The 24,995-nt window shown below is 34.5% G+C and overlaps 3 protein-coding genes across 6 annotated transcripts; 1 reads left to right on the top strand and 2 right to left on the bottom strand.

Annotated features, from left to right (window-relative positions):
- LOC109363209 lies at positions 1,689–7,869 on the top strand. 4 transcript variants are annotated; one of them, XM_019609382.1, is made up of 22 exons: positions 1,690–1,848; positions 1,918–1,974; positions 2,475–2,571; positions 2,913–2,981; positions 3,095–3,187; positions 3,832–3,955; positions 4,059–4,128; positions 4,231–4,272; positions 4,553–4,681; positions 4,766–4,873; positions 4,992–5,034; positions 5,122–5,163; positions 5,362–5,486; positions 5,600–5,612; positions 5,698–5,774; positions 5,865–5,966; positions 6,370–6,520; positions 6,600–6,679; positions 6,780–6,837; positions 6,945–7,105; positions 7,184–7,327; positions 7,758–7,869. In XM_019609382.1, the coding sequence occupies exons 1-22, from the start codon at positions 1,846–1,848 to the stop codon at positions 7,815–7,817; spliced, it is 1,848 nt and encodes a 615-aa protein (XP_019464927.1). In that variant the 5' UTR covers positions 1,690–1,845; the 3' UTR covers positions 7,818–7,869. The 4 variants fall into 4 exon arrangements, with proteins under 4 accessions (XP_019464928.1, XP_019464927.1, XP_019464926.1 ...); XM_019609381.1 differs by having other exon boundaries at positions 6,945–7,111; XM_019609383.1 differs by lacking the exon at positions 4,231–4,272 and having other exon boundaries at positions 1,689–1,848; positions 6,945–7,111.
- Positions 8,190–12,922, bottom strand: LOC109363210. The gene is made up of 2 exons (XM_019609385.1): positions 12,834–12,922; positions 8,190–10,125 (listed from the first exon to the last, which is right to left on the bottom strand). Exon 2 carries the CDS (start codon positions 9,935–9,937, stop codon positions 8,372–8,374), a length of 1,566 nt encoding a protein of 521 aa, XP_019464930.1. The 5' UTR covers positions 9,938–10,125; positions 12,834–12,922; the 3' UTR covers positions 8,190–8,371.
- Positions 10,848–12,656, bottom strand: LOC109363553. The gene has a single exon (XM_019609814.1). It carries the CDS (start codon positions 12,654–12,656, stop codon positions 10,848–10,850), a length of 1,809 nt encoding a protein of 602 aa, XP_019465359.1.

Genomic DNA, 24,995 nt, shown 5'->3' with positions numbered 1-24,995 from the left:
ACAACATAACACATTACATACTCTATATTTTTATTATTAATTATGAAAATATACATTATACAAAAGTGATTATTTAGTATGGGTAAGTACAAAGTAGTACGTAGAACACTTTTAAGAGGGAAACACATTATGGAGGAAGTAATATGTGACAAATGATGATATGAAAGAAGTTTAAAACGAAATATTTTTATGAGAAGTAGATAAAGTATGAGTTGATACATTGTAAGTGTGCGAAACTGTTTGTGAGGAAAAATTGTACAAGCATCTGACACGTGTCCAACAATGACATCATCAGAAACAACTTTTTTATTACATAGTAAGTAAATAGATTTAATGTGACATGCAACCATCACAGATAAATGCCCAATGCCATATTTCTTGTTTTGAAATTATTAAGAAATGCAATAATTAATTTAATATTATTATATTATTATAACATGGAAAAATAATATATAGCCTAGCCACCATAGATAAAGGCTCAATGCCACACATATATATATATATATATATATATATTTGAAATTATTAATAAAATGAAATATTGGATTTAATATTATTATAATAATGAAAGGGAATAATATATAGTGTGTGAGTTGTACACGTGAAGGAAGTGAAACCATTTTGGAGGAAAAAATGTGAATGATAAGTTGACAAGTGACAATGGATGATATGAGATGACATTTTTTATTAGATAGTTAATAGACTCACCACTATATTTCCCTCTATGTAGATATGCCATAGTTAAACATTCTAATTTCTCCTAAGCATCCACATATGTTGTGAAGCACTTGTGCATTAGGATCCAAACGAATCTGTACCTCAGTAATGATATATGGATTACTTCTAGATAGTTATTCTCCAAAGTAACTTGTCGATGATCCAACTTCAAAGTCTACTCAAGACTACGCTCAATAGCCAGAAGCTTAGCTTAGATAGAAGATCTAGTTCTAAATTTTTCAATGAACCCGTATAGCCAAAGACCATAATGATTACAAATAACTCCACCTCCCTTAATTGCTTTGGTCTTGTAAACTACAGTTTTCATCTACATTAAGCTTAACTAGTGTAGTTTTTGGGCAACATTAATGAACACTCATAATGAACATTCCCATAGATGTAAGATGAGAAGTCCACATGCCAAAGAACTTCTTTAAAGACTCTCTAGTTACTCTAGTGCCAAGACCACCATATACTTGCTAATAAGAGACGTTCACTTCACATTTTTTCTTCATTATACCTTTAAAGGTAAGTCTCTCATTATTAATAATAAGTTTGATATATCCTTTTTTTTTTAACTTTAGCCTATTTCTATATAATTTTTAATTATGTAGTATTAATTCTATAACAATAATTTTATTAAACTGAAAAATTCCAACAAAATACTAGTATATCATCAATTCAATTTTAGTTTTTAGTATGATAAAAGTGATCTAGAAAGAGCTCAAAGAAAGGGTAGTAAGTTGAAGGTGATTTATGGCATTAACAACATTATATATGATATGCCCAAACTAAAATTAATCCTACAATCGCCAAATTTAAATAGCTTTAATTTTATATAGGGGAAATGTAAATATTAAGAAAAAATGAATGAAAAATAACTACAATTTAATGACGTGGAAAAGAAGCAAGAAGATACACAATGGGGATAGTATTGTTTAGTTTAGCAATTTAGCGGGATATCGCGGTAGGATTTCAAAAGCATTGCATCATGGCCATTAGATTCACCCTATAAATATCACTCCTTTGGTATTCAAATTTTCATAATCACTTCAACACACTTCTTCTCTCCAATTACTCTCTGTAATCTTTTCCGTTCTAAGTCTGTGACTCTCAATTTCAGTTACCATGGTGAGAAATTCAACTTCTAGAACTAGAATCTTCTATTCCTTCGTCAACAACTCTAACTTTCCATTTCAGGTTGTTGCACAGAAAGTGAAGGAAGCTGAAATCACCGAGCAGGATTCACTTCTTCTGGTGCTTATTTACCGTTTTATCTTCATCTATTCCCGAAATCAAACGGATCTGAGTTTTTGTTTTGTTTTTTTTTCGTTTGAGTTTTCTCAATGTTTATAACTTATTGATTTCAGTAGATTTTGTTATTTCTTCAGTAAAATTAGTTTACAATATCGTATGGATGTTGTATTTTATTTCCGATCGAAATTGAATTCTTTATCTAAGAGGATTTCATTTTCCACCGTAGTTGTTTTATAAATTTAGTTACCGAACACTTTTGGTTCAGTAAGAAGTTTCTAAAACGAGATCTAAAATTGAAAGTGTAAAACGATATCTGAATCCTGAAACTTATTTTCTAAGAAATCCCCTAGTTGCTTTGATTATTTCTGAGAAAATGTAATATCTCTGCAAATTTGGTTAGAATTGCATCGAGGTTTCTTCATCCACTCTGCAATCTCAGAGGCTTTAGTTTGAAATTAATTGTATAGAAATTTAATTTAATATGAAATTTCATGTGCTAGACGAGGAACTTGCTCCGAATTGCTATATTCAATATCAGTTATATCAGAGGCTTATTTCCTGAGAAGTATTTCAATGATAAGTCTGTTCCTGCCTTAGGTAAAACCATCCTATAAACCATGTTTTACTTTTATTTTCACTAGATCTAATAATTGTTGTTAAATTGGACAATCATTCATTGATAATTCATAAAATGTATAACCAAAGTATGCTTACCTTAAGATAATGAAGTTGGTGAATGACTGAATGGTGATGCTGATTTCAGAATTGTTGTTAAATTTAATCTAAGAGAGTCATTATTGAAAAACTCAATTGGACAGCAAATTTAACGAAATTTAGCTTACTTTGGGAAAGAAAATAAAGTGCATATATGTTAGCATTGTTGAAAAATTGGTTCATGACATTTTTTTCTTCATATAACATTATGCATGAAATTACAGAGATGAAGATCAAAAAGCTGATGCCACTGGATGCTGAGTCTCGTAGACTGATTGATTGGATGGAGAAAGGCACGTTCAGTATCATATAACTGAACACTGAACTTCTTGGATACGATTGTCTGAAATGCTTGTAATGTGTTTTTTTGTTTTTAAAATTCTTTTTCGTTCTATTTATTTTGCAGGTGTATATGATGCCTTGCAGAAGAAATATCTTAAGACAATTCTGTTCTGTGTGTGTGAAGCCGTAGACGGACCCATGATCGAGGAATATGCATGTAAGCCTTTGACATATCTGATTGCAATTTTGAAATTGTAGTTGGATAAATACATTATGCAGGTAATTGCTTTAACTGTAGAAAATGCCGCAAAGTTATGAAGGTTTACTTAGAGAGCACAAAATTGAGATGGACGTGAGAACGTGCTAAAATTTTAAATTATAGAAGGCTTATATTACAATATATGAAATTAGCATAAAACTAACATAAAATGCAAATGTTAAGATAAAATAGAGAATTTATGTTCTAAATGTTAACATGAAAATTATTGTGATATTCACATCTACAATATTAGTATAAAAATTCAGAAAGGAATTTTATAGATTATATGTAAGAATATTTAGAAAAAATGTATACATACTGTATGAATTTTATGTACTGTCAGTACACCATCCATGTTTCATCATTATTGACTCTCTTTAAAAAGTAAAATAAATGAATAATGAATGATTTATAGACTGTGTATAAATCTTTACGTATAAATATTACATTCAAGAGTATTTGCCTTGGGTACTTGTCCTAGAAACTATCATTGATGTTAGCTATGCTTTATGCTAGCTGCAAAATGTGGATTCCATTTTAATTTGATTTGATAATTGAGATGCGTAGAGCTCTTATATATTAGTAAATATTTTTGCCTGCAGTTTCATTTTGTTATTCGGATTCTGACAAGCAAGAGGTTTCAATGAATATCAACCGCACTGGACATAAAACGGGGGGAACCTTCAAGTGTAACTCTACCACAGAAATTACTCCCCAGCAGATGAGGTTGTTGTTACATGATAAATATAATTTAGATCTGAACTAGAGTCTCCTTGTGATAAGTCACTTATTAAACTAATATTTTTTGTATGCGGATGGTAATCCTTAGGAGTTCTGCATGTAAAATGATTCGAACTTTAGTTCAGTTGATGAGAACTCTGGAGAAGATGCCAGAAGAGGTAAATTAATCCAAATGCTTGCTTCTTATGATTAAGACGACATTATTCACGCTTCACAGTTCCTACATACAATGCAAAAACTTACCTCTATTTTTTACTCAGCGTACCATTCTGATGAAGCTTCTCTATTACGATGATGTGACGGTATGTTCTACTTCTATGACATGGAATAACAAATCTCAGTTCCATATATATTGTTTGTGAAATTCGTTAACCTTTTTGCACATTTCTGAATTGTCCAGACATGAAATACATTTTGATTAGTTTGTTGTTGAATTGGAATTTGTCAAATAGTTAACGATGTTGATAATAAATGATCTCATGCTTTGTTATGCAAGTGGTTAAAATTTTAACATTTTGCTATGCCACAAAGCTGACTTTATATACAGGCTGTTTCACAGTATTATTTGTCTTTTTCTTGCAGCCTGCTGATTATGAGCCTCCATTCTTCCGAGGCTGCACAGAAGAGGAAGCTTATCATCCATGGTCAAAAAATCCATTGAAAATGGAGGTCGGGAATGTAAACAGCAAACATTTTGTCTTAGCTCTGAAGGTAATTGAAGGGTATCATATTTTCAGATAATTTTCATATGCATATCCACTGTTTTTGGTGCTGATTTCTTCTTTCATTTCATAGGTTAAGAGTGTGCTCGACCCTTGTGAGGATGATAATGAGGGAATAGAAGATGATATGAACACTTGTAATGATTCCATGCAGGATGAGTATGATGATACCGACAGTGAGGTAAATGAGATTGTTGCTTGATAAAGCCGTTGCAATTGAAACTTTTGCAATTGAGACTTGCTAAAATGAGCCATTAATGTAACTATATTACTTAAATTTAACATTTTACGATTTTCAGGTTGATCATTCTCAAGGGGATCAATATGTAGTTGCTCCAATAGGTAACTAGGATTTAGGATAACTTATTACTGTTGTTAAGTTTACTTCATTTTCTCCACTGATTTCACTTAATAACTAAACAATGACAGGGAAACAGTTAGCACCAGAGGACAATAGCTTGACTGATGAAGGTAACGTAGGTCTTTTGCTTATTGGAAGAGAAAACTGTGTCTGTATGCAGATTTGTTTATATGATAAACTTATCCCCAAGGATTGATATTTTCAATACTCTTTCTTTGGATCTACTTGATATATTTCCCCCTATTTGTTTACAGTTGTTAATTCAATTACTAAGCTGTAAAATTATTTTTGATTTGTATTATGTTCAGACAATACCCAGGACCCTGTGGAAGATGAGCAACAAATGGCTCGGGTCAAGGAGTGGATCAACTGTTGCCACCTTGGCACTATTGAGCTTACTGGCATTCTATCAAATTTTCCAGACATCTCAGTGGTACCTTTTTCTTCCTGATTATTATGAAACTGATGTTCAGATGACGCTTTTTGTGGCCTTTCTTAGATTATGATCTAACTGCAATTTTTTTTATTGAATTCTTTTACTTGCAGGCTCTAATTGAAGGTATAAAGGTTAACTCTCATGTTCAAACTATGCTGCATATTTCATCAGTTTACACACTTTGTTGGTCTTTTATTTGGATCTTCAGAGATCATGGACAAGCTTGTTATGGAAGGTGTCTTATCAAAAACAGGAAAGGAGACGTACACCATTAACAAGGACAAGGTTGTTTTTCTCTCTCTATTGACCAAAACCCTTTCTTTTGTTCTAGTAATTCTTTTATTTTGTTTCTTTCTGATAGAATTGCAATGACAGAAATCTGAATACGAGTTCACCATTATGAAAGAAGCAATTCATGGTCAAGCTCCTCAAGTCTTTGATAGACCTTTGCAGACTGAAGATGTCATATACATGAAAGTGAGCTTAATTTTCCTCCTTTTTCTGTTATGTGATATCTATGAAGGTCTTTATCTTGGCTGATTTGTAAGTTCAATCTATGTCACATTCAGTATATAGGCTTGACAATTAAAATACAAGTTTTGAACTAGGGCTAGAGGATGGGTGAAACCAATAAATCATGCAAGATGCTAGCTAATACTTACTATCATGTTCAATTTAATTATTGCTCTTGTGAATCGTCTCCTGTTATGTGTCTTTCAAAAATACTCTGCATTGTCTGATGAGTGAGATGAAGTCTGAACCATCATAAAATATAACCACAAATTTCCTAAATCATTTGCTTATGATAGCCTTTATTTGGTTATGTTGCTCTTAGAACTTTCTATTATAGTGTATCCTAACTTTGGTGTAAATATCTCAGGCTCTCTATCATGCTCTTCCCATGACATATGTGTCAGTCTCAAAGCTTCAAAGCTTGCTTGAGGGAGAAGTAAACCTGACAGCAGCACGGAGGATAATTGATAAAATGACTAGGGATGGTTTTCTTGAACCTAAAGGCAACAAAAGATTAGGTATCAAATTAACTATCAAATATTGATCCCTTTCTTTTCGTTTTATTCCTTATCACTTTTTATTTCTGTGATAAATCAGGGAAACGTGTGATCCATTCTGAGTTGACTGAAAGGAAATTCATTGAAGTCCAGAAAGCTCTAAGTACTACTGAAGCTATGGTAATAACAGCTGAGTAATTGAAGTTTACATCACGTTATCACCATTTAGTTTAATATCTGATTTAGTTGATTACCTAGTTCCCTTTTTTCAATTCCAAAGGATGTTGATCACTGTGAACCAAATAGCAAGCCCAAACAAGCTGGCTTCCGTATAAATGGTAATTTGGATGAAGGCCGTTGATATTTTCTATCTATATACTCTGCAATTTTTGGTTATTGGAACTATAGTCAAGTTACAACTATTGTATGCTTTCTTGCTAATCAGGAAGCAACTATGATGTGTCAACATATGGTGCCCTTCATTCTATTGGATCAGATTTAACAAGAATGAAAGTGACTTCTGAAACAAATTATACTGACTCCATGAAGAGTGGGCAGAAAGTGTTGAAGGCAAAAAAAGAGACCGGGAACACCCCCACAAGCAAGGTTGAGGCAAGTTATATCTGTTAAACTTCAAGTTTGCTATGATTTGTAGCAATGATCACTTATTATGGAAATGTACAGCCAGTTGATTCAAGAGAGAGTTTTGCGCAAGGCAAAGAGAACAACAGAGCAAATGGAAATAGTACTCCAAATCAAAAGGGCGAAGCTGATACAAAAATCTTCAGCTACTCCTCTCAAGATAAACGACCCAGGAAAATAAGCGCGGTATAAATTGACTTATGTAGTTTCTTTTACTTCAAAATTGACATTCTCATTACTTTTATTCACCCCTTTTTGCTTTTACTTTTACAATTAGCCATCAAAAGATTTTTCCTTTAAAAACAACTATAGATAAATGGTCAATGGTCATAAATGTAAAAATTGATATTGCAAAAAGAAAAGAAGGATGTATGCACTAAAAGAAGGATGTATGCACTAGCAAAACAATATAATAAGAGTTTTTAACAATGTCAGTGTATCATCCATCAAATATTTTTACTCATTATTGATTTTTAAATAAAAGTAATACGATGCACTAACTGTGTATAAATCTTTACACTGTGGGTGCATAGATATTAGAGCAAAAAAAATGTACGAGGTGATCATTTTCCTTTTGAGCTGTTTGTAGTCAGATAATTTTCTAATTTGTTTGCAGGTCAAGGATCCAATCCATCAAAATGTGAAGCGTCAGAGAGCTCTGACTCCACAACTCTGAATTTTGGACCCCGGGGATGATAATATCAAATATGGCTACCTTAATATCATATACACTTGTTTAAGTCTACAGTAGCACAGACGATGCATATAGTAGAAATCTTTATGGTCTGCTTTCCTGGTCATTTTTTTATAATTTGCCTAAGTGGCATTACAGTTTTTCTATTCTATCATTTGGACAAACTTGAAAGTTTTTTATCATCCTTGTTTTCATGGTATTGGAGTAGTTTGTACCCACTGCATAGTGCTTGTTGGCTGCTTAACACTTCATGCATTCATTCTTCTTTTATACAAACACCACATAAACAAAAGATTTTTGGTTTACTTTACCCCAAAAAATTGTCCTGTTACAGACCATGTACTATCATGAGACTAATAAAGTTGGCTTGGCTGCAATATTTTCGCACTTGGAGCCATATTTCGCTGCTTTAAGTTTAGGAATCATTCTCTGAAGCTTCCAGGTCTTGTTTGAACCCATGCTTATTTCTTCTAGTGTAAACTTTCTGTATTGCGGGTCTGCTACTAACACATGGCTCGGTTTTGGCTCCAATATTTTCAAACTTGGGCAAATCTTGCTGCTTTAAGCTTTGCAACCTCTCTTTCAAGCTTCCAAATCCGGTTTTCAAGATTAAATGAAATCTCTTGCACCATACAAGGACCAGCAACATCCCTTAATTGCATTTCATTGACAAATGAACTCTTCCTTCTGGTTTCATTCCATTCATTCTTGGCAATATGACCATCTTCCATCCCTGATGAATCTATTTTTGATTGCTTCCACCAATTATAGTATCTAAAAGTAACATTTGGCTGGCACTGGTTGGGACATAGAGCTTTGCACAAGTTTCTATCCCAGCTACAATAATTTACCAAAGAATCTGTGTGGCAAGGTTCAACCATACCAGGAATGTCCTGATCCATCCCAAATTGCATAGCAACACGATGAGGGAGGTACTGCTCTCTACACCCCATACCAACCAACTCCGAGACCCTCAAGCAGAAAACAAAGGACTGCAATTCACTATCACATTCCCATAAGCCCTCATTGTATAACCTAAGAGAAGGTGAATTCTCATATGGTCGCCACAGAAAGCAATTTCTATCTCCATCACAATCCAAAGTAAGATCTATGTTTTCAATTTTTGGCATTTTTACTGTATGCCATCTAGCCATTCTTGGTTGGCTTTGTTCAATTACAAGTGGCTGTGGCTGAAGTGCTTGAAATCTCTCCAGAGCCCATACTTGTACCAACTGAAAAGGAGCCCAGACAGTAACTCTCAAATTGTTTTTATCAATGGCAATAATGTTGTTGTTAAGCAAGGTCAAGTCTCTATAAAGGCTTGCTAAAATAGCAGGTGCTAAAGCTACTCTAGTCCCTCTAGCAAGATGTATGGCAATAGGGAAAACACTTTTCAGAATGCTGTTACGCGAATCGGAAGGGAACACGAACCTTGACAACCAAAAAGACAAGAATGCCTCATGCTCCACTTGGCTTCCATTATTCGTCATGAAATGCATCATCCATGGCTTATGGTCAGCCCTTCTAGCTTTTGATCTAAAAAACATTTTCCTAGTTGCAATTAGCTCTGCTTCTGTTTCTTTTTCATCTTCGGTCTCAAGAGGGATGCAAAAAGGTTCTCCAAGAATAGAGTAGTCCCCACAAACCTTAATATCTTCCAATGTGATGGTTGCTTCTCCCCAGGGAAAGACAAATGTGTTGGTCTTTGAACACCATCTACGAGCAAGACCAAGAATCAAGTCATGATTCCTGTGGATTTGGTATGTTGAACCCTTAATTGCTTGGTGAATCCCAGCTTTTACCCACAAGTGCTCATACTTGGGTTCCATTAGTTGCACCCATGTTTTCCATTCATCATGTGGGTGCTTCCATCCATTGTATCTTACATCTAAAGCCAGCTTTGCATGATTATATTTAGAACTGTTGAGTGTTCCAGACAACATGTACTGTGTTGGAGGATGAATGTGAGAAGGTGAGTACTGTTCGATGCAAGGTTTGATAAAATACGCAGTTCTTGTGCATGTTGGGTTTCCAACACTTGATGGTGAAACCATGACATCTTCTCGAACTTCAATAATACTGTCCACTGATTCTGCATCCATTGTTGGAGTTAATGTTTGGATATGAATTAAAGAAAGCAAGTGAAGAGGCACTAGCTCTTGCAAAGGAAAACTAGTGAGAGAGGCAGAAAAATTAGAACAAACATAGATAGAAAGGGAAGGGAAATTGAACTGTATTGGTCAGCAGATGTAGTCCCTGGTCACATTGGGGGAGTGTTGAAGAGTTCTCCCTCTTCGAATTTCTAAACGACTTCCATATGTGGCTTCTGAGGTACACGCATGAACCACATATTTAAATATTTTTATGCATTTTAGAAAAGGTTACTGTCAAGTAACTTTTTCCCATAATTATCTTTACATTTTATCAGGCCGTGAAATTGTTATATTTATATATATATATATATATATATATTGTTAAATTACTAATAAGGATAAAAACACTATAAATATAAAATTGATTAAGAAAAAGAAAATAAGTAAATTATAGAGTTAAAAGTAATTAATACAGTAATATTGTTATATATAAAAATAAAATAAAATAAATAATTAAAAAAAAATGTATGGGTTAAAAAAATTCCTTACTTTTAATTTTATATTATTTTTATGTATGGGCCAATTTCATAAATAATTAAAGTTTGAGAGGTCAAGGAACCAATCCATCAAAAGGTAAGCAAAACTCTGAATTTTGGACCCCTGCGATGATATCAAAAACTGACTACCTTAATATCATATAGCTTATGAAACATACACTTTAAGTGTTGTTCGCTGCTTAAACTTAATATGGATTCATTCTTCTTATATACAAGCACCACATAAACAAAAGATTTTTGGTTTACTTTGCCCAAACAAATTGTCCTGTTACAGACCATGTAATATTATGACACCTATAAAGTTGGCTTGGCTCCAATATTTTCATACTTGGAGCCATATTTTGCTGCTTGAAGTTTAGCAATCATTCTTTGAAGCTTCTAGATCTTGTTTGAACCCATTTTGAGTTTAAACTTTCTGTATTGTTATGTGCCTTGGCTCCACTATTTTCAAACTTAGCTTCCAAATTTAGTTCAAACCCATGCTTATTTCTTCTAATGTAAACTTTCTGTATTGCGGGTCTGCTACTAATACATGGCTTTGTTTTGGCTCCAATATTTTCAAATTTGGGGGCCAATCTTGCAGCTTTAAGCTTCGCAACCTCTCTTTCAAGCTTCAAAATCGCAACCTCTCTTTCAAGCTTCAAAATCCGGTTTTCAAGATTAAATACCTTTTCTTGTGCTATACAAGGACTAGCAACTTCCCTTGATTGCATTTCATTGACAAATGAACTCTTCCTTCTGGTTTCATTCCATTCATTCTTGGCAATACGACTATCGTCCATCCTTGATGAATCTATGTTTGATTGCTTCCACCAATTATAGTACCTAAAAGTAACATTTGGCTGGCACTGGCAGGGACATAAAGCTTTGCACAAGTTTCTATCCCAGATATAATAATTTACCAAAGAACCCGTGTGGCTAGGTTCAACCATACCAGGAATGTCCTGATCCATCCCAAATTGCATAGCAACACGATGAGGGAGGTACTGCTCTCTACATCCCATACCAACCAACTCGGAGACCCTCAAGCAGAAAACAAAGGACAGCAATTCACTCTCTATACAAGGATTATCACATTCCCATAAGTCCTTCTCATTATATAACCTAAGAGAAGGTGAATTCTCATATGGTCGCCACAGAAAGCAATTTCTATCTCCATCACAATCCAAAGTAAGATCCATGTTTTCAATTTTGGGCATTTTTACTGTATGCCATCTAGCCATTCTTGGTTGGCTTTGTTCAATTACATGTGGCTGTGGCTGAAGTGCTTGAAATCTCTCCATAGCCCATACTTGTACCAACTGAAAAGGAGCCCAGAGAGTAACTCTGAAATTGTTTTTATCAATGGCAATAATGTTGCTGTTAAGCAAGGTCAAGTCCCTATAAATGCTTGCTAAAATAGCAGGTGCTAAAGCTATTCTAGTCCCTCTAGCAAGATGTATGGCAATAGGGAAAACACTTTTCAGAATGCTGTTACGCGAATCGGAAGGGAACACGAACCTTGACAACCAAAAAGACAAGAATGCCTCATGCTCCACTTGGCTTCCATTATTGGCCATGAAATGCATCATCCATGGCTTATGGTTAGCCCTTCTAGCTTTTGATCTAAAAAACATTCTCCTAGTTGCAACTAGCTCTGCTTCTGTTTCCTTTTCATCTTCAGTCGCAAGAGGGGTGCAAAAAGGTTCTCCAAGAATAGAGTAGTCTCCACAAACCTTAATATCTTCCAATGTGATGGTTGCTTCTCCCCAGGGAAAGACCAATGTGTTGGTCTTTGAACACCATCTACGAGCAAGACCAAGAATCAAGTCATGATTCTTGTGGATTTGATATGTTGAAGCCTTGATTGCTTGGTGAATCCCAGCTTTTACCCACAAGTACTCATACTTGGATTCCATTAGTTGCACCCATGTTTTCCATTCTTCATATGGGTGCCTCCATCCATTGTACCTTACATCTAAAGCCAGCTTTGAATGATTATATTTAGAACTGTTGAGTGTTCCAGACAACATGTAATGTGTTGGAGGAAGAATGTGACAAGGTGAGCACTGTTTGATGCAAGGTTTGATAAAATACGCAGTTCTTGTGCATGTTGGGTTTCCAACACTTGATGGTGAAACCATGACATCTTCTCGAACTTCGATAATGCTGTCCACTGATTCTGCATCCATTGTAGGAGTTTATGTTTGGATAATGAATTAACGAAAGCGAGTGAAGAGGCAGTAGCTTGCAAAGGAAAACTAAAGTGAGAGACACAACCCTCAGAACAAACATAGAGAGAAGGGAATGTGAAGTGTATTGGTCACATTGGGGGGAGTGTAGAGTTCGAGAACTTCCAATTTCTATACGACTTCCAAATGTGGTTTCTGAGGTACCCGCATGAACCACATATTTCAATGTTTTTTATTGTAAAAAAAAAGTTGCTTTTAAGCGCGAGTTTCAAATAGTTTATATTTTTTTAATTATAAATTTTACAACTTTTAATGTTTTTATACAATAATATAAAAACTTTTATTTCCATATTAAGGGCAATGTATAATATATTTTTCATTCACGGATAAAATTCCACATTCTTTATAAATTAATAATAAATTATCAAAATAAATTATTAATTAATGAGAGTTATTTCTATGTACCATTAGTATAAAGATAAATCATAATAATATAATAACAATATATTAAACTCATATAATTTGAGTATATATAGACCATTTTCTCTTAATTAATTATCATAATTGCATACACATACTTTATTAGTACATTGAATTCAATAGGACTGCTATGCTAGGAGCAAAGAACCCTCCAAGCAGCAGCTTCTGGAACTTTAAGACAACCCCCGACAGTCCAATGAGTTCAATTTATGTTTAACTACAACATGTTTGTGCAATTTTTCTCTCTGCTGGTCTCCTTTTCAAGTTCTTCACACCACATCATTGGCTTCTACTGCCGTATTTTTTGTAATTTCTTCATTCGTCTCTCATGCAGTTTCTAGAGGCAGCTTTCCACATTCTGTGCTAGGGATGTGTATTTTTCTGTAAGAATAAAGTATAAATAATTTATCTTATTTATTAATAAAAGTATGATAGGTGTACTGTTTAGTTTAGTTTTACAAATATTTTTTGTAAAAAATAATTAAATCTGATACATGTCATGATTTTAGTTGTTGTAAGATATAACTTATACCTTATATTACAAGATACTTTATTCTATTTTGCTTTTTATGTTATGGTTGAGAAAAGTGTTAGTGTTGTCGGTTTATGCACTTTGACATTATATAAGTTTGTCACGTTGTCATTATATCATTCAATATTCATATTCAATTTTCACTAATTTTTCAAAAAATAATTCAAATGAATAATAGCTAATACACTGATTATATATAAATTTTTATTGTATACTTCATAAATATTATAATCACATTTATTATATTGAATCACAAGACCGGAATGCTTGGCTAGTATAATCTAATTTTAATATCACTAGCTTCCCTATTCAATTGTCTTTACCAAATTTATACATCTAAAGACGATAATATTACCAGCAAGTTTGGTGAAGGGCCTGATGAATTAGTAAGGCCAAGCTTATTTGTAAATTTTCGAAAATGCTAACATGTTTAAAATAATAATGTCTTCGAAAATGCATATATTTAAAATAATAAAAAAAAGGAGATCTTACCATTCTTGTCATTTTTCTTCAGACACCCTCAGAGTCTCCTACTTGTAGAACAAACACATGAGGATGGTCACACTCCTGCACCTACAAAATCAAGGGGAATTTTAAAACAACAGTGAGAATTTTGAAACTAAGTCGCTATTGTTGAAGAGTTATAAAACATTGCCTCACTTGGCAGCATACTAGAATAACAGCATAAACCGTTGTCCTCATTCCTTCAAACAACTGAAATTTCAAGAAACAAAATAAAATAGTTATAATTACTATATCGGAAAGTTGAGCAAAACACAAACAAAATGTGAAATGGAACTAAAGAAAGTTACAAACCTTTGTTGGAGATAACCAAGGTGCGTAACTTCATTAGTATAGTTTTCAATCTTAGTCTCTTCAGTAACGGAACATATTTGCTGTCTTACAAAGTGTGTCATTTCATGTATTACTGCTTGTGATTGGTTGAATAAATATATTTAAATTAAAATTTTAATAATTAATTATTTTTCTGATCAATCGCATGCAGTGACAAACTTTTATGGGACAACACATGTCCACCCCTTTAGTAATGGTGTTGTAGGAGGAAAGAGGATATAGTGGAAATATGTGTGAAACTATTGAAATTTTAGAAAATAAATATGAACATAAAAATATATGTTTGATTAATGATGGAAGCTTTGTGACAATGAAACCAACCAGCTAAAAGCAATAAGGCTGCAAAGATAGGAACAATCTTAACAAGCTCTAGACACTTAGAATTGATGACAACCTTCTGCCTTTGAATTATGGATCGTTTTAGTTTAATCTTAGGTTTTGTGAATGTGTGAATTCGGTTTTGGGAAATTAAGGTAATTTTAGGGTTTATTTGGCCTCGGTTTGGGGTTGTATAATTAGGTTAGGGTTTGTGTATAGATTATGGGATTTATGGTTTCGGTTTAGGGAAGGTGTTTAGGATTGGTTTGTTGTAGAGTGTGTGGCTGTTTGGTTTAGGTATGTGTATGGGGTTGATGATTTCGATTGGGTATGAGTTCAATGATGGTGTTCTCGGTTTTTAAGTGTTGGGAAGTATTTTGTACAGATTGGTTAAGTGTTGTTGAAGAAGATGGAAAAGAATGGAAGGTGAGAAGCGCCATAAGCAAGGCTGCTTGATAAGTTATGGAAGTCCGCCACAAGCAAGGATGCTTGATAAGAACAAGTGTGGTGGCCATGGCCAACCTAGATTTAAGAGAAGTGCTCTCAACTAAAACAACTCAATTTTAATTCAAATTCAACTTAAATTTTATTAATCCAATCTGAATGCATAAATAGGCAAAATTGCTTGGCTGAATAGAAAATAGACTAAGTCCTAATTAACTTGAATAATTGAAATCCTAATTAAAACTTAGGCTAAAATAAAAACGAAATAATAATGTAAGCTCCTAATTAAATCAAGTAGATAAGATCTTAAATAATGTAATTTGGGTTGAATAATCTCCACGGTTTGGAAGAAGATTGAGATGAGATGATTTCCTTGATTTGAGGAAGCTTGATTTGAATTGGTCTTTGTGTTGTTGGCTTGGTTCCTTGCATTTGAGTTTGGCCGAAATTATGTGGAGGCTTAGTTATCCTTTTGGTTTTGAACTCCTTCGAATGAGGTGGATAAATTTGATCAAGTAATCAATTTGCTAAGTCACACGCCTATCCCTTGTTTTTAGCCGCCCCTTATCTTTATGATGGCAAGTGACTTTATCTTCTCACAATTATCTTCAAGCAAGTAGGATAACAACTTTACAATCTAATTTCCTTGATTATAGCCGTGGCATCCCTAAGGCCATAAATAATCTATCATCTCCTATTTTCACGCTAACCGAATCCTCATGTTAGTTGGAGAAGATTTGATTATGCCATTTGAATTTCCAAGGCTTTATCTTCAAATGCTACAAGCCTAGCTTGATGGCTGCCTTGTAAGAAAATGATCATGCCTTGATTCTCATTTGCTCTAGCCACGTGAAAGGCTTACCCTTGAACCTAAGTGAACTACTTGGTCATGAATATGGACCAATGTTACAAATAATTTCCAACCCATATTACATGAATTAAATACTAAAATACTTGAATAAAAATAAACCTAAGACTACATGAGAATGCAATCTCATTTATTTGAATCAATGCAAATAAAATAAACCTAAGTTGGAACATAACCTAAGGACATAAATGTCCTTCTCACATACCCTCTCCTGAGTCAACTGTGTCCTTTGAGACCTTAAGAATTCCTGTCTTGGCCCTAGTTGTAGGACCATCATGACTTCCTTTGCCCTTGGGATCAAAGGCTGCCCTATGAGGGTTTACATCAAGAATACATCAATCGATTTTGTTTTAAATTCAATGAATGTTGTGTTACATCTACAACAATAACCTAACTTAACTTATTACATATTCAATACAACAGGGGAAGAGAGAGATATTCAGCCTCAAAACACACTTAACACTCAAAACATAATATTGACATGATAGAGAAATAAAGGGAGAGAGCTTAGGAGAGTGTCATCTTCCACATCTAGGATAGCACCTCTGAGAGATCTTCGGCCTCACGCCATTAACAATGTTTCAGCAAGACCCTAATCTTTTGCTCAACCGAATCTTCTAAGAGGTTCTAATCACTCCTTGGGGGGGGATTATAGAACTTCCCCGAGGATTATAGAACTTCCGAGCTCTGGCGTTTCTTTCAGAAACGGGGAAGAGTAAGGGATGTTTTCATTCCTTTTAAGATGAATAGGTATGATCAGAGGTTCACATTCATAAGATTTGATAAAATTGAAGACGAACATAAATTGGCTCAGGTTTTGGATAATACGTGGATTGGCAAATTGAAATTATTTGCCAACATCCCTAGGTTCGAGAGGAACCGCAGCCTTACCTTTGGTGGTAGGAACCCTTAGAATGCTCACAGGGTGAGGCCTACTCAGAATTTCCAAGATGTCAGAAGCTATGTTGAAGCTATTCGTGGTGTGGACCCAGTGGGTGGTTCTAAGGTGGTGACTCAGGGTGATCCTATTAGGCCCTGGTAGAGTTTGGAAGTAAGGAAGGTTTTGGAGTTCTCTATTGCCAAGGAGGACTTGGATAGGTTGATGAAGTGCATGGTTGGGAGAACTGTGGAATCTATCAACCCAAGCTCGGTGTCTGATCTACTTAGGGCGGAAGGAGTCCTCACTATTTCAGCCCATCTGCTGGGGGTAGACTTGATCCTTCTTTCCCCAGTTGAAGGCGAGTGTGTCCAAGAAGTTCTGAAAGATGTTGAGGAGTGGTTCACCTCCATCTTCTTGTCATTTTCTCCATGGAGTGTTGATACTGTGGCAGTTTGTAGAGACGTTTGGATTCAGTGCTTTGGGATCCCGGTTCACACGTGGACTATGGGCTTCTTCGATCTAATTCAAAGGAGTTTGGCTCTTTAGTTTCATTGGATGAAGCTACTACTCAGAAGGTGTTTAGTCTGGGGGAGAAAGAAAGAATTTCGGCTGATATTAATGCAATTATTGGGCCGGGTATAAATGAGTCAAGGGTGAATGATGTGGAGGAGGTTCAATTTGAAGGAGACTTTATTGGTATTAATGTGGTGAATCCTTGATGGCCCATGGTTCTACTCCGCCTAACGTTCAAGGTGAGAATTCTTAGGTCCCACTTTGGGAAGTAATTGACTCAGAACTAGATTCTCCTAAGGCCAATTCCGGTTTTGTTGGAAAACAAATTTCTTCCCAAATGAACTATCTACATTCTGAAGTTGGGTTACTTAAAAACCATGTAAGCCTTGAGAAAAGCTTGAGCCCAATCACCCTTCTCATCCTATAGCTCTTGGTGTGGTCCGTTGTGCCTCTCTTTCGGTTGGACCATGTCACTTTGTCCAACAGGGGCTCTCAGATCCTTCTCTGCACGACGAGGTTGGAGCACGAGTAGGAGGTGCTCACCTTCCTGGTGATGTTCCATCTTTGTCTTCTGATTTGCAGGGTGATGTCTATTCTTTGTCTTCTATTTCAATTCCCTCTTTAGATTGTTCGCAGAAGGTCACGCTTAGAAGACAAGGCAAGGAAGATGCTGTAAATTTGAAGAAAGGTAGGCAATCGAATGATAAATGTGAAATTATACTACATTTGCATTGCATTTAACTTGCATTTTAGGATATAATTAGGACTTTATGATTGTTTTTAGCTTTTATTTCTCTTTGTTCGGGTCGAGCATGTGTTTTTAGCTATGTTGTGCAGTTTGGATAGATTAAAGCAAAAAAAGAGTAGATATTTGGTGCAAGAAGGTTGAATTTAGTGTTTAGGCTATGCGAAGAACAATTGAAGGACCAAAAGAAGTCATAGATTTTATATTATATTCCTATTTTTTAGATTTATTTTGTTGGGCTTAGCCGAGTATTTTTTAATTATGATAAATAAGGGTTCTCCCTCAAGGATTTTACACATTCTTTACATTACAATTCTCTAATTTAGAATTTGGATGTTGTGATTTGAATCATTAAACTGAGTATTATTCGCGTGAGTTGTCTGGCCAACCAATTACACCTCTTAGATACACTGGGGAAGGACCGAGAGGTGAACCCAATTATCCAACCATTCAGTTATTCAAACTAGAATCCTAATTCACGAGAGTAATATTAGGATTCTCGGAGGTTTCTAGAATTCACCTTGGGTTGCTACGAAGCAATTGTATAGAAAGATCCAAGTAAAGAATTTGATTGCTAATCATACCACGAGAGTAAGTGTGACTTCAATTGAGTACACGTGTCGGAGCTCGAGAGAGGACGACACATATCAAAGAGAAATTCACTCTCACAATTTAAAGTTCATGAAAAGGAGCAAAACAAGGATTTGCGAGTGTAAATGCAGTAACCCTTATCTTGGGAACTCTTCCTAAATTAGATTTCAATCCTTTTTGATTATTTTCATAATTATTCTTGGCAATTGTTCTAAATTCAATTTTATTCATTATTCGAGTTAAGTATAAATTAATTGTTATAATTAAAGGAGTTTTTCAGTCCTCGTGGGATCGATATTTTATTACTTGACGACATAATCGTGCACTTGCGATTTGCCCTATCAAGTTTTTGGTGGCGCTACCGAGGAATGAAGTAGATTGGAGTTCCATGGTAGGGGTTCTTTTGTTCTTAAAGAAGAATTGAAATGTTTTAAAAGGTCTCTGAAGATTTGGGACAATGATGTCTTTGGTTTGCTGGATGGGAAAATTTATGATAAAGTGTCTCTCATTAACTTCATTGATGGGAAAGGGAGTGAACATAGACTAAGTGATGAGGATATTGCTGCTAGGAGGATTGCTTCTGCGGATCTTTGGCGTTTGTCCAGCCAAAAGGATAGCCTTCTGTTGCATAAATCTAGACAGAGGTGGCTTCAGGATGATGACTATAATACTAAATACTTTCATGCATCTATCAACAGAAGGAGAAGATCTAATGAAGTGCTTGTGTTGTTAATTGACGGGGTGTGGGTTGAAGATCCTACAAAGGTTAAAGATCACATTTGTTCTTTTTTAAAAGATAGATTTGCAGAGCATCATTAGAATAGGCCTTTTCTTGATGTAATTGTCTTCAATCGTATTTATGAGGAGGACAATTGTTTCCTTATAACCCAGTTTCAGGAAGATGAGATTAATGAAGTTGTTTGGAGTTGTGATGGTGATAAAAGTCCTAAGCCTGATGGGTTTAATTTCACTTTTATTAAAAATCTTGGGATTGTGTGAAGTCTGATATCCTTGCTATGGTGGAAGACTTCTTCCTTTCTAGTAATCTTGCGAAAGGATGCAATGCTTCTTTCATTGTCTTGGTTCCGAAGACGGGATGCCCACAAGGTCTTGGTGATTATATACATATCTCCCTGGTTGGGTGTATCCACAAGATCATTTCCAAAATCCTGGCAGGTCGGCTTAGAAAGGTTATTCACTTGATCATCTCAGATTGCCAATCCGCATTTCTTAAAGGTAGATACATTATGGGTGGAGTTGTTATTGCTAATGAGATCATTGATCAGGCTAAAAAGAAAAACTGTGGAGATTGCTTTATTTTTAAGGTGGACTTCAAAAAAGCTTATGATTGTGTTAATTGGAGCTTCCTCCTATACATGATGGAAAGGATGGATTTCTGCTTCAAATAGAGGAATTGGATTAAGAGTTGCCTTCAGTCTAACTATGTATCTATCTTGGTTAATGAGAGTCCAACTTTGGAGTTTAATATGGCTCGAGGATTGAGGCAAGGCGATCCAGTTGCTCCTTTTCTTTTTCTTATAGTAGTTGAGGGTTTGCTGGTATTATGAGATCAGTTATTTTGCAGAGGATCTTCAAAGGTTATTCGGTTGGTAAAGATGAGGTTATTGTTTCTCATATTTAGTATGCTCATGATACCCTTCTGATTGGGGAGAATTCTAGGGATAATGTTATGGCACTCAAGAGTATTCTAAAATGGTTTGAGTTGACTTCGGGGTTGAGAATTAATTATCATAAGAGCAACTTTATTGGCATTAAGGCCGACCATGGGTTTGTTCAGATGGCGGCGAATAAGTTGTTGTATGGTATTGGCTCAACTCCTTTCAACTTCCTTGGAATCCATGTTGGTGCTAATCCTAGAAGAATCTCTACATGGAATCCTGTTGTTGAAGCTTTAAAAAAGAAGTTGTCTTTTTTGCAACAAAAGCTTATCTCATTTGGTGGTCGTGTTATCTTCTTGAAATCGGTTCTCTCCTCTTTACCTATCTATTCCTTCTCTTTCAATAAAGCTCTTATCTTTGTTATTCATGAGCTAGATAAAATCCAGAGAAGCTTTTTATGGGGTAGGAGTGAGGTCAGTAAGGGTATTCATTGGGTTAGTTGGAAAAAAGTCTGTAGGTATAAGGAGGTAGGGGGTCTTGGGATTAAAAATATGTGTCTGTTTAATTTGGCCTTATTAGGTAAATGGAGATGGAGACTCCTACTTGAGCACGATTCTCTTTGGGTGAGAGTGATAAGATCTAGATATAGTGTGGGGGTGGGTGCTCTGGGGGGGTTAGTGTGGAAGAGTATTTTCGAAAAGGGTCGTCATGGTGGAGAGACCTAAGGTGTCTAGATAATAAAGAGAATGGGTACACAAAGGGTGGTTTTGTGCGGGTGTGAGTAGGAGAGTTGGCTCTGGTGTCTCTACTTTGTTTTGGAGTGATCAGTGGGTCGGGGAGGGGGGGAGGAGTCTTAACATCAGTTTTCCTAGGTTGTTTCAGGTTGCTTTGGACAAAAGCGCTTCTATTAGCTCCATGGGAGAATGGAAGAATGATGTTTGGTGTTGGAATCTGAAGTGTCGAAGAAATTTGTTCTCTTGGGAACAAGAAGAAACATATGAACTTCTTAACTCTTTAAAGGACATCAGGCTATTGCATGACAGTAATGATGGGTGACTTTGGGTGCATGCCAAGGATGTCCTTTACTCGGTTAGTAATGCCTATAATGTTCTTCTTAATGAGGTTAACTCCTGTGACTATGGGTTCTATAAAAGAGTTTGGGCTTCAACGTCCTTTGAAATTGAGATGTTTCGTGTGGATACTGTCCTTAGACGGAGTACCGACTTGGTTAAATCTGGCTAGGTGTGGTGTCCTTGGAGATGAAGTTCTAACAGTCTGTGTCTTTTGTGGTCTGTTGGAAGAATTTGTTGATCATGTGTTCTTCTCTTGCCCCTTCTCTTATGGTGTTTGGCAAACAATCTACTCTTGGTTCGGGCTTCGTTTAGTTTTCCCCCTTGGCGTTAGGACTAATTTCCTATCTCATTGGTACTCTTTGTGGTTGGGAAATAACTATCATCAATAGTGGATGTTTATCTGGTTTGTCACTCTATGGTCTCTCTGGTTGGCTAGAAATAAGGTTATCTTTGAACATTCTTCTTGTCATCTTGATGGGGTAATTTTTGCTATTCAGCTTCATTCTTGAAACCTTCTTTCTGCTCGTTTCTCTCATTTTCCTTTCTCCTTGATGGATTTGGTTTGGAGTCCTTCAAGCTCTCTGAGTTGGTCTGTGTAATATTGTTGGGGATTTGAAGATCATTTGTTCTCCTACTACTTTTATTATTCTGATTCAATATAATTGCTCATAAAAATACAATAACCTAACTTACTTTATATAAAACTAACCAAATAACTAAGTAACTAACAACTAAAAAAGTAATTAAGTCTAATCCAATGGTTAACATTTATTTACCTGATTATATGAAATCAATGGTCTATATTTTGATACACATTATATAAAACAAAAAATTCAAGCTGTTTAAATTAAATACACAAAGTAACAAAGATATTAGAAACGAGTGCCAAATGCGTGCACATGTGGTGATGCAAGAGACGAGTGATGAAGTGCCATAGAAGGGTGTACATGTAATAGATGTAATAAGTTTGTTTTAAGATATAAAAATCATCAAAGTTTGTTTTATTTTATCAACAACTTTTCCTTATACACAAGGGTAGGAATGACAACAGGGCGGATCAGGACTGAGGTTGCACTTAACCAAACTTGAACCCGAAATGTAGAATTCGAACTCGAACCCAAACTCAAACTCAACGGGGTTAAAAATAATAATATCATACCCGAATCCAACAGAAAATCCGAAATTGTCATATATATATACACGTTTATATCTCACGTTGGGAGTAGCATTATCCCACTACATGCTCTCCAATTCTCCATCATTAAAACAATGAGATTTCTTGCCACTACATGCTCTCCATTATTAAAACACACCAAGAAACATTTTATTTATATATAATTGTGTAATTTTAAATATGTCATTTGGGTTTGGGGCGGGTTCGAGGTATGTATTACCTATACCAAACACGAACCCGAAAATTATATTCGGGTAAAACCCGAACCCAATCGCAACGGGTTTTCCCCGTTAAATTCGGGTTCAGTTTGGATGGTTATCCACGAGTTTAGTTTTCATTGTCATCTCTATACAAGGGTCAAATCTCTTACATGCTATATGTTTTATTTGTAATATGATAGAATTTTGAGTTTAAAATATATGCAATATTAGTGTAAAATTGTTTACACTATCAATATATTATCCACCATTAATTTATAATATTTACTAATAGTATAAAAACACTTACACTTTTAAATATGGTACATTCTCATATCTCAATTTTTTAGAGGTCTACTTATTAGTTTTAGTTTATATCTTTACTAGATTCATAATATTCATATTTACATATAACTATATTAATATATCAGGTTAACCCAATTTTATTATAAGCATGAAATATTTTATAGTCTCACACAAAGGAAAAATGAGACCTCTTATTAATTATATGAATAAATACTGATTTTGGTTTCTCATGTTTTTCGTGGGTATCAAATTAGTCCCTAAATAATTTTAATTGTCAATTTAGTCTCCAACAATTTAGACCTTAGGTTATATTAGTCATTCCGTCAATTCTCCTCCATTAAGTCTAACTGAGTCTCAGTGTCATGTTAAGTGGAGACGTGACCTCTATTAGACATTTCTACATGGACTTTATGACACGTCATTGAAATTATGTCTTTGATTTTGTCTTTAAATTGTGTAAACAAAACGGTGATGTTTTGTTTTAAAAAAAATTTTAACTCAAAACAACTTCGTTTTGAGTTTTTTTTTAATTTCTTCTATTCATCTTCTCCACCACATCTTCTCCATAATCCATCTAGTGCTTCAAGAGATGTTACTGCTTGCAAACATAAGTCAAATCTTCAATATATGCCTAGAAACTTAACATTCCCTAAATCAAGAGAAGGTGTGAGGAATGCATTGATGGCTCAAAACTCAACATTCCCTCTATCAAAACAACTTCATTTTGATGATGTATCATAAAGTTCATGTAGGATTGTTCAATAGAAGCCACATCAACCCTTAACATGACACATAGTCAACTCTATTAGACTTAATGAAAGAGAATTGACGGAAGGACTAACGTGATCTAATATCCAAATTGTTGGGGACTAAACTAACAATTAATTTTTTTTAGGAACTAACTTAATAACCATACAAAATATGATGGACCAAAATAAGTATTTACTCTTATTATAAAAATGTATGAACCAAATACATTATAATAACGAGATTTTAAAGCATGAGAGTAAAAAAATGAGTACATTTATAAAATGATTTCATTTTTTAACTAATTACACTAACATTTAAACCAATATTATTAAATACAAACGAGTCAATGTTAAGGTTAGAACACTAAGTAAATGAGTCATTGGTTGGACCGATTGACTCAATTTACATTAGAAATTCTAAAAAAAATCATAGCTAACATTATTTAATAACTTTACAATTCAAATTTAAAAACATTATCATGCATAATTAAATAATCAAAAAAGAAGATTTCACTACAAGGAAATATATATACTATTAATAAAGGGAAAACACAAAATAACCACATATCATGGTGTAATTTGTGTTTTCCTATTTTGCCCTCAATATCTTTTTATTTCTACCAAAAAACCATATAATATTATTTTCTTATTTTATCCTTATTATCTTCTTATTTTAAAAGTGTATTTAAAAAATTGAATATTAGACCAATTGAATAAATTCAACCGTAAATTTAGCGCAAAAAATTATATTTGAATTTATAAAATACAAACTATACATTACAAACGATAGGAAAGCGGGTTGACAGGCACGACAGTGCATGTCAACACGCTAGTATATATAAAGGTAAAACATGGTGTAACTTCCACCATGGTATAATTTCTATTTCCTATTTTGTCCTTCATATTATTTAATTTTTACAAAAAGATCATATAATCATAAATAAACATCACCAACACATTAATTAATTATATCTTTCACATTAAATTGAACATTA

This window comes from Lupinus angustifolius, chromosome LG13 (genome assembly GCF_001865875.1).
Source record: "Lupinus angustifolius cultivar Tanjil chromosome LG13, LupAngTanjil_v1.0, whole genome shotgun sequence".
NCBI lineage: Eukaryota > Viridiplantae > Streptophyta > Magnoliopsida > Fabales > Fabaceae > Lupinus > Lupinus angustifolius.
Note: the sequence above shows the minus strand (reverse complement) of the source record. Positions and strands in the feature narration are given on the sequence as shown.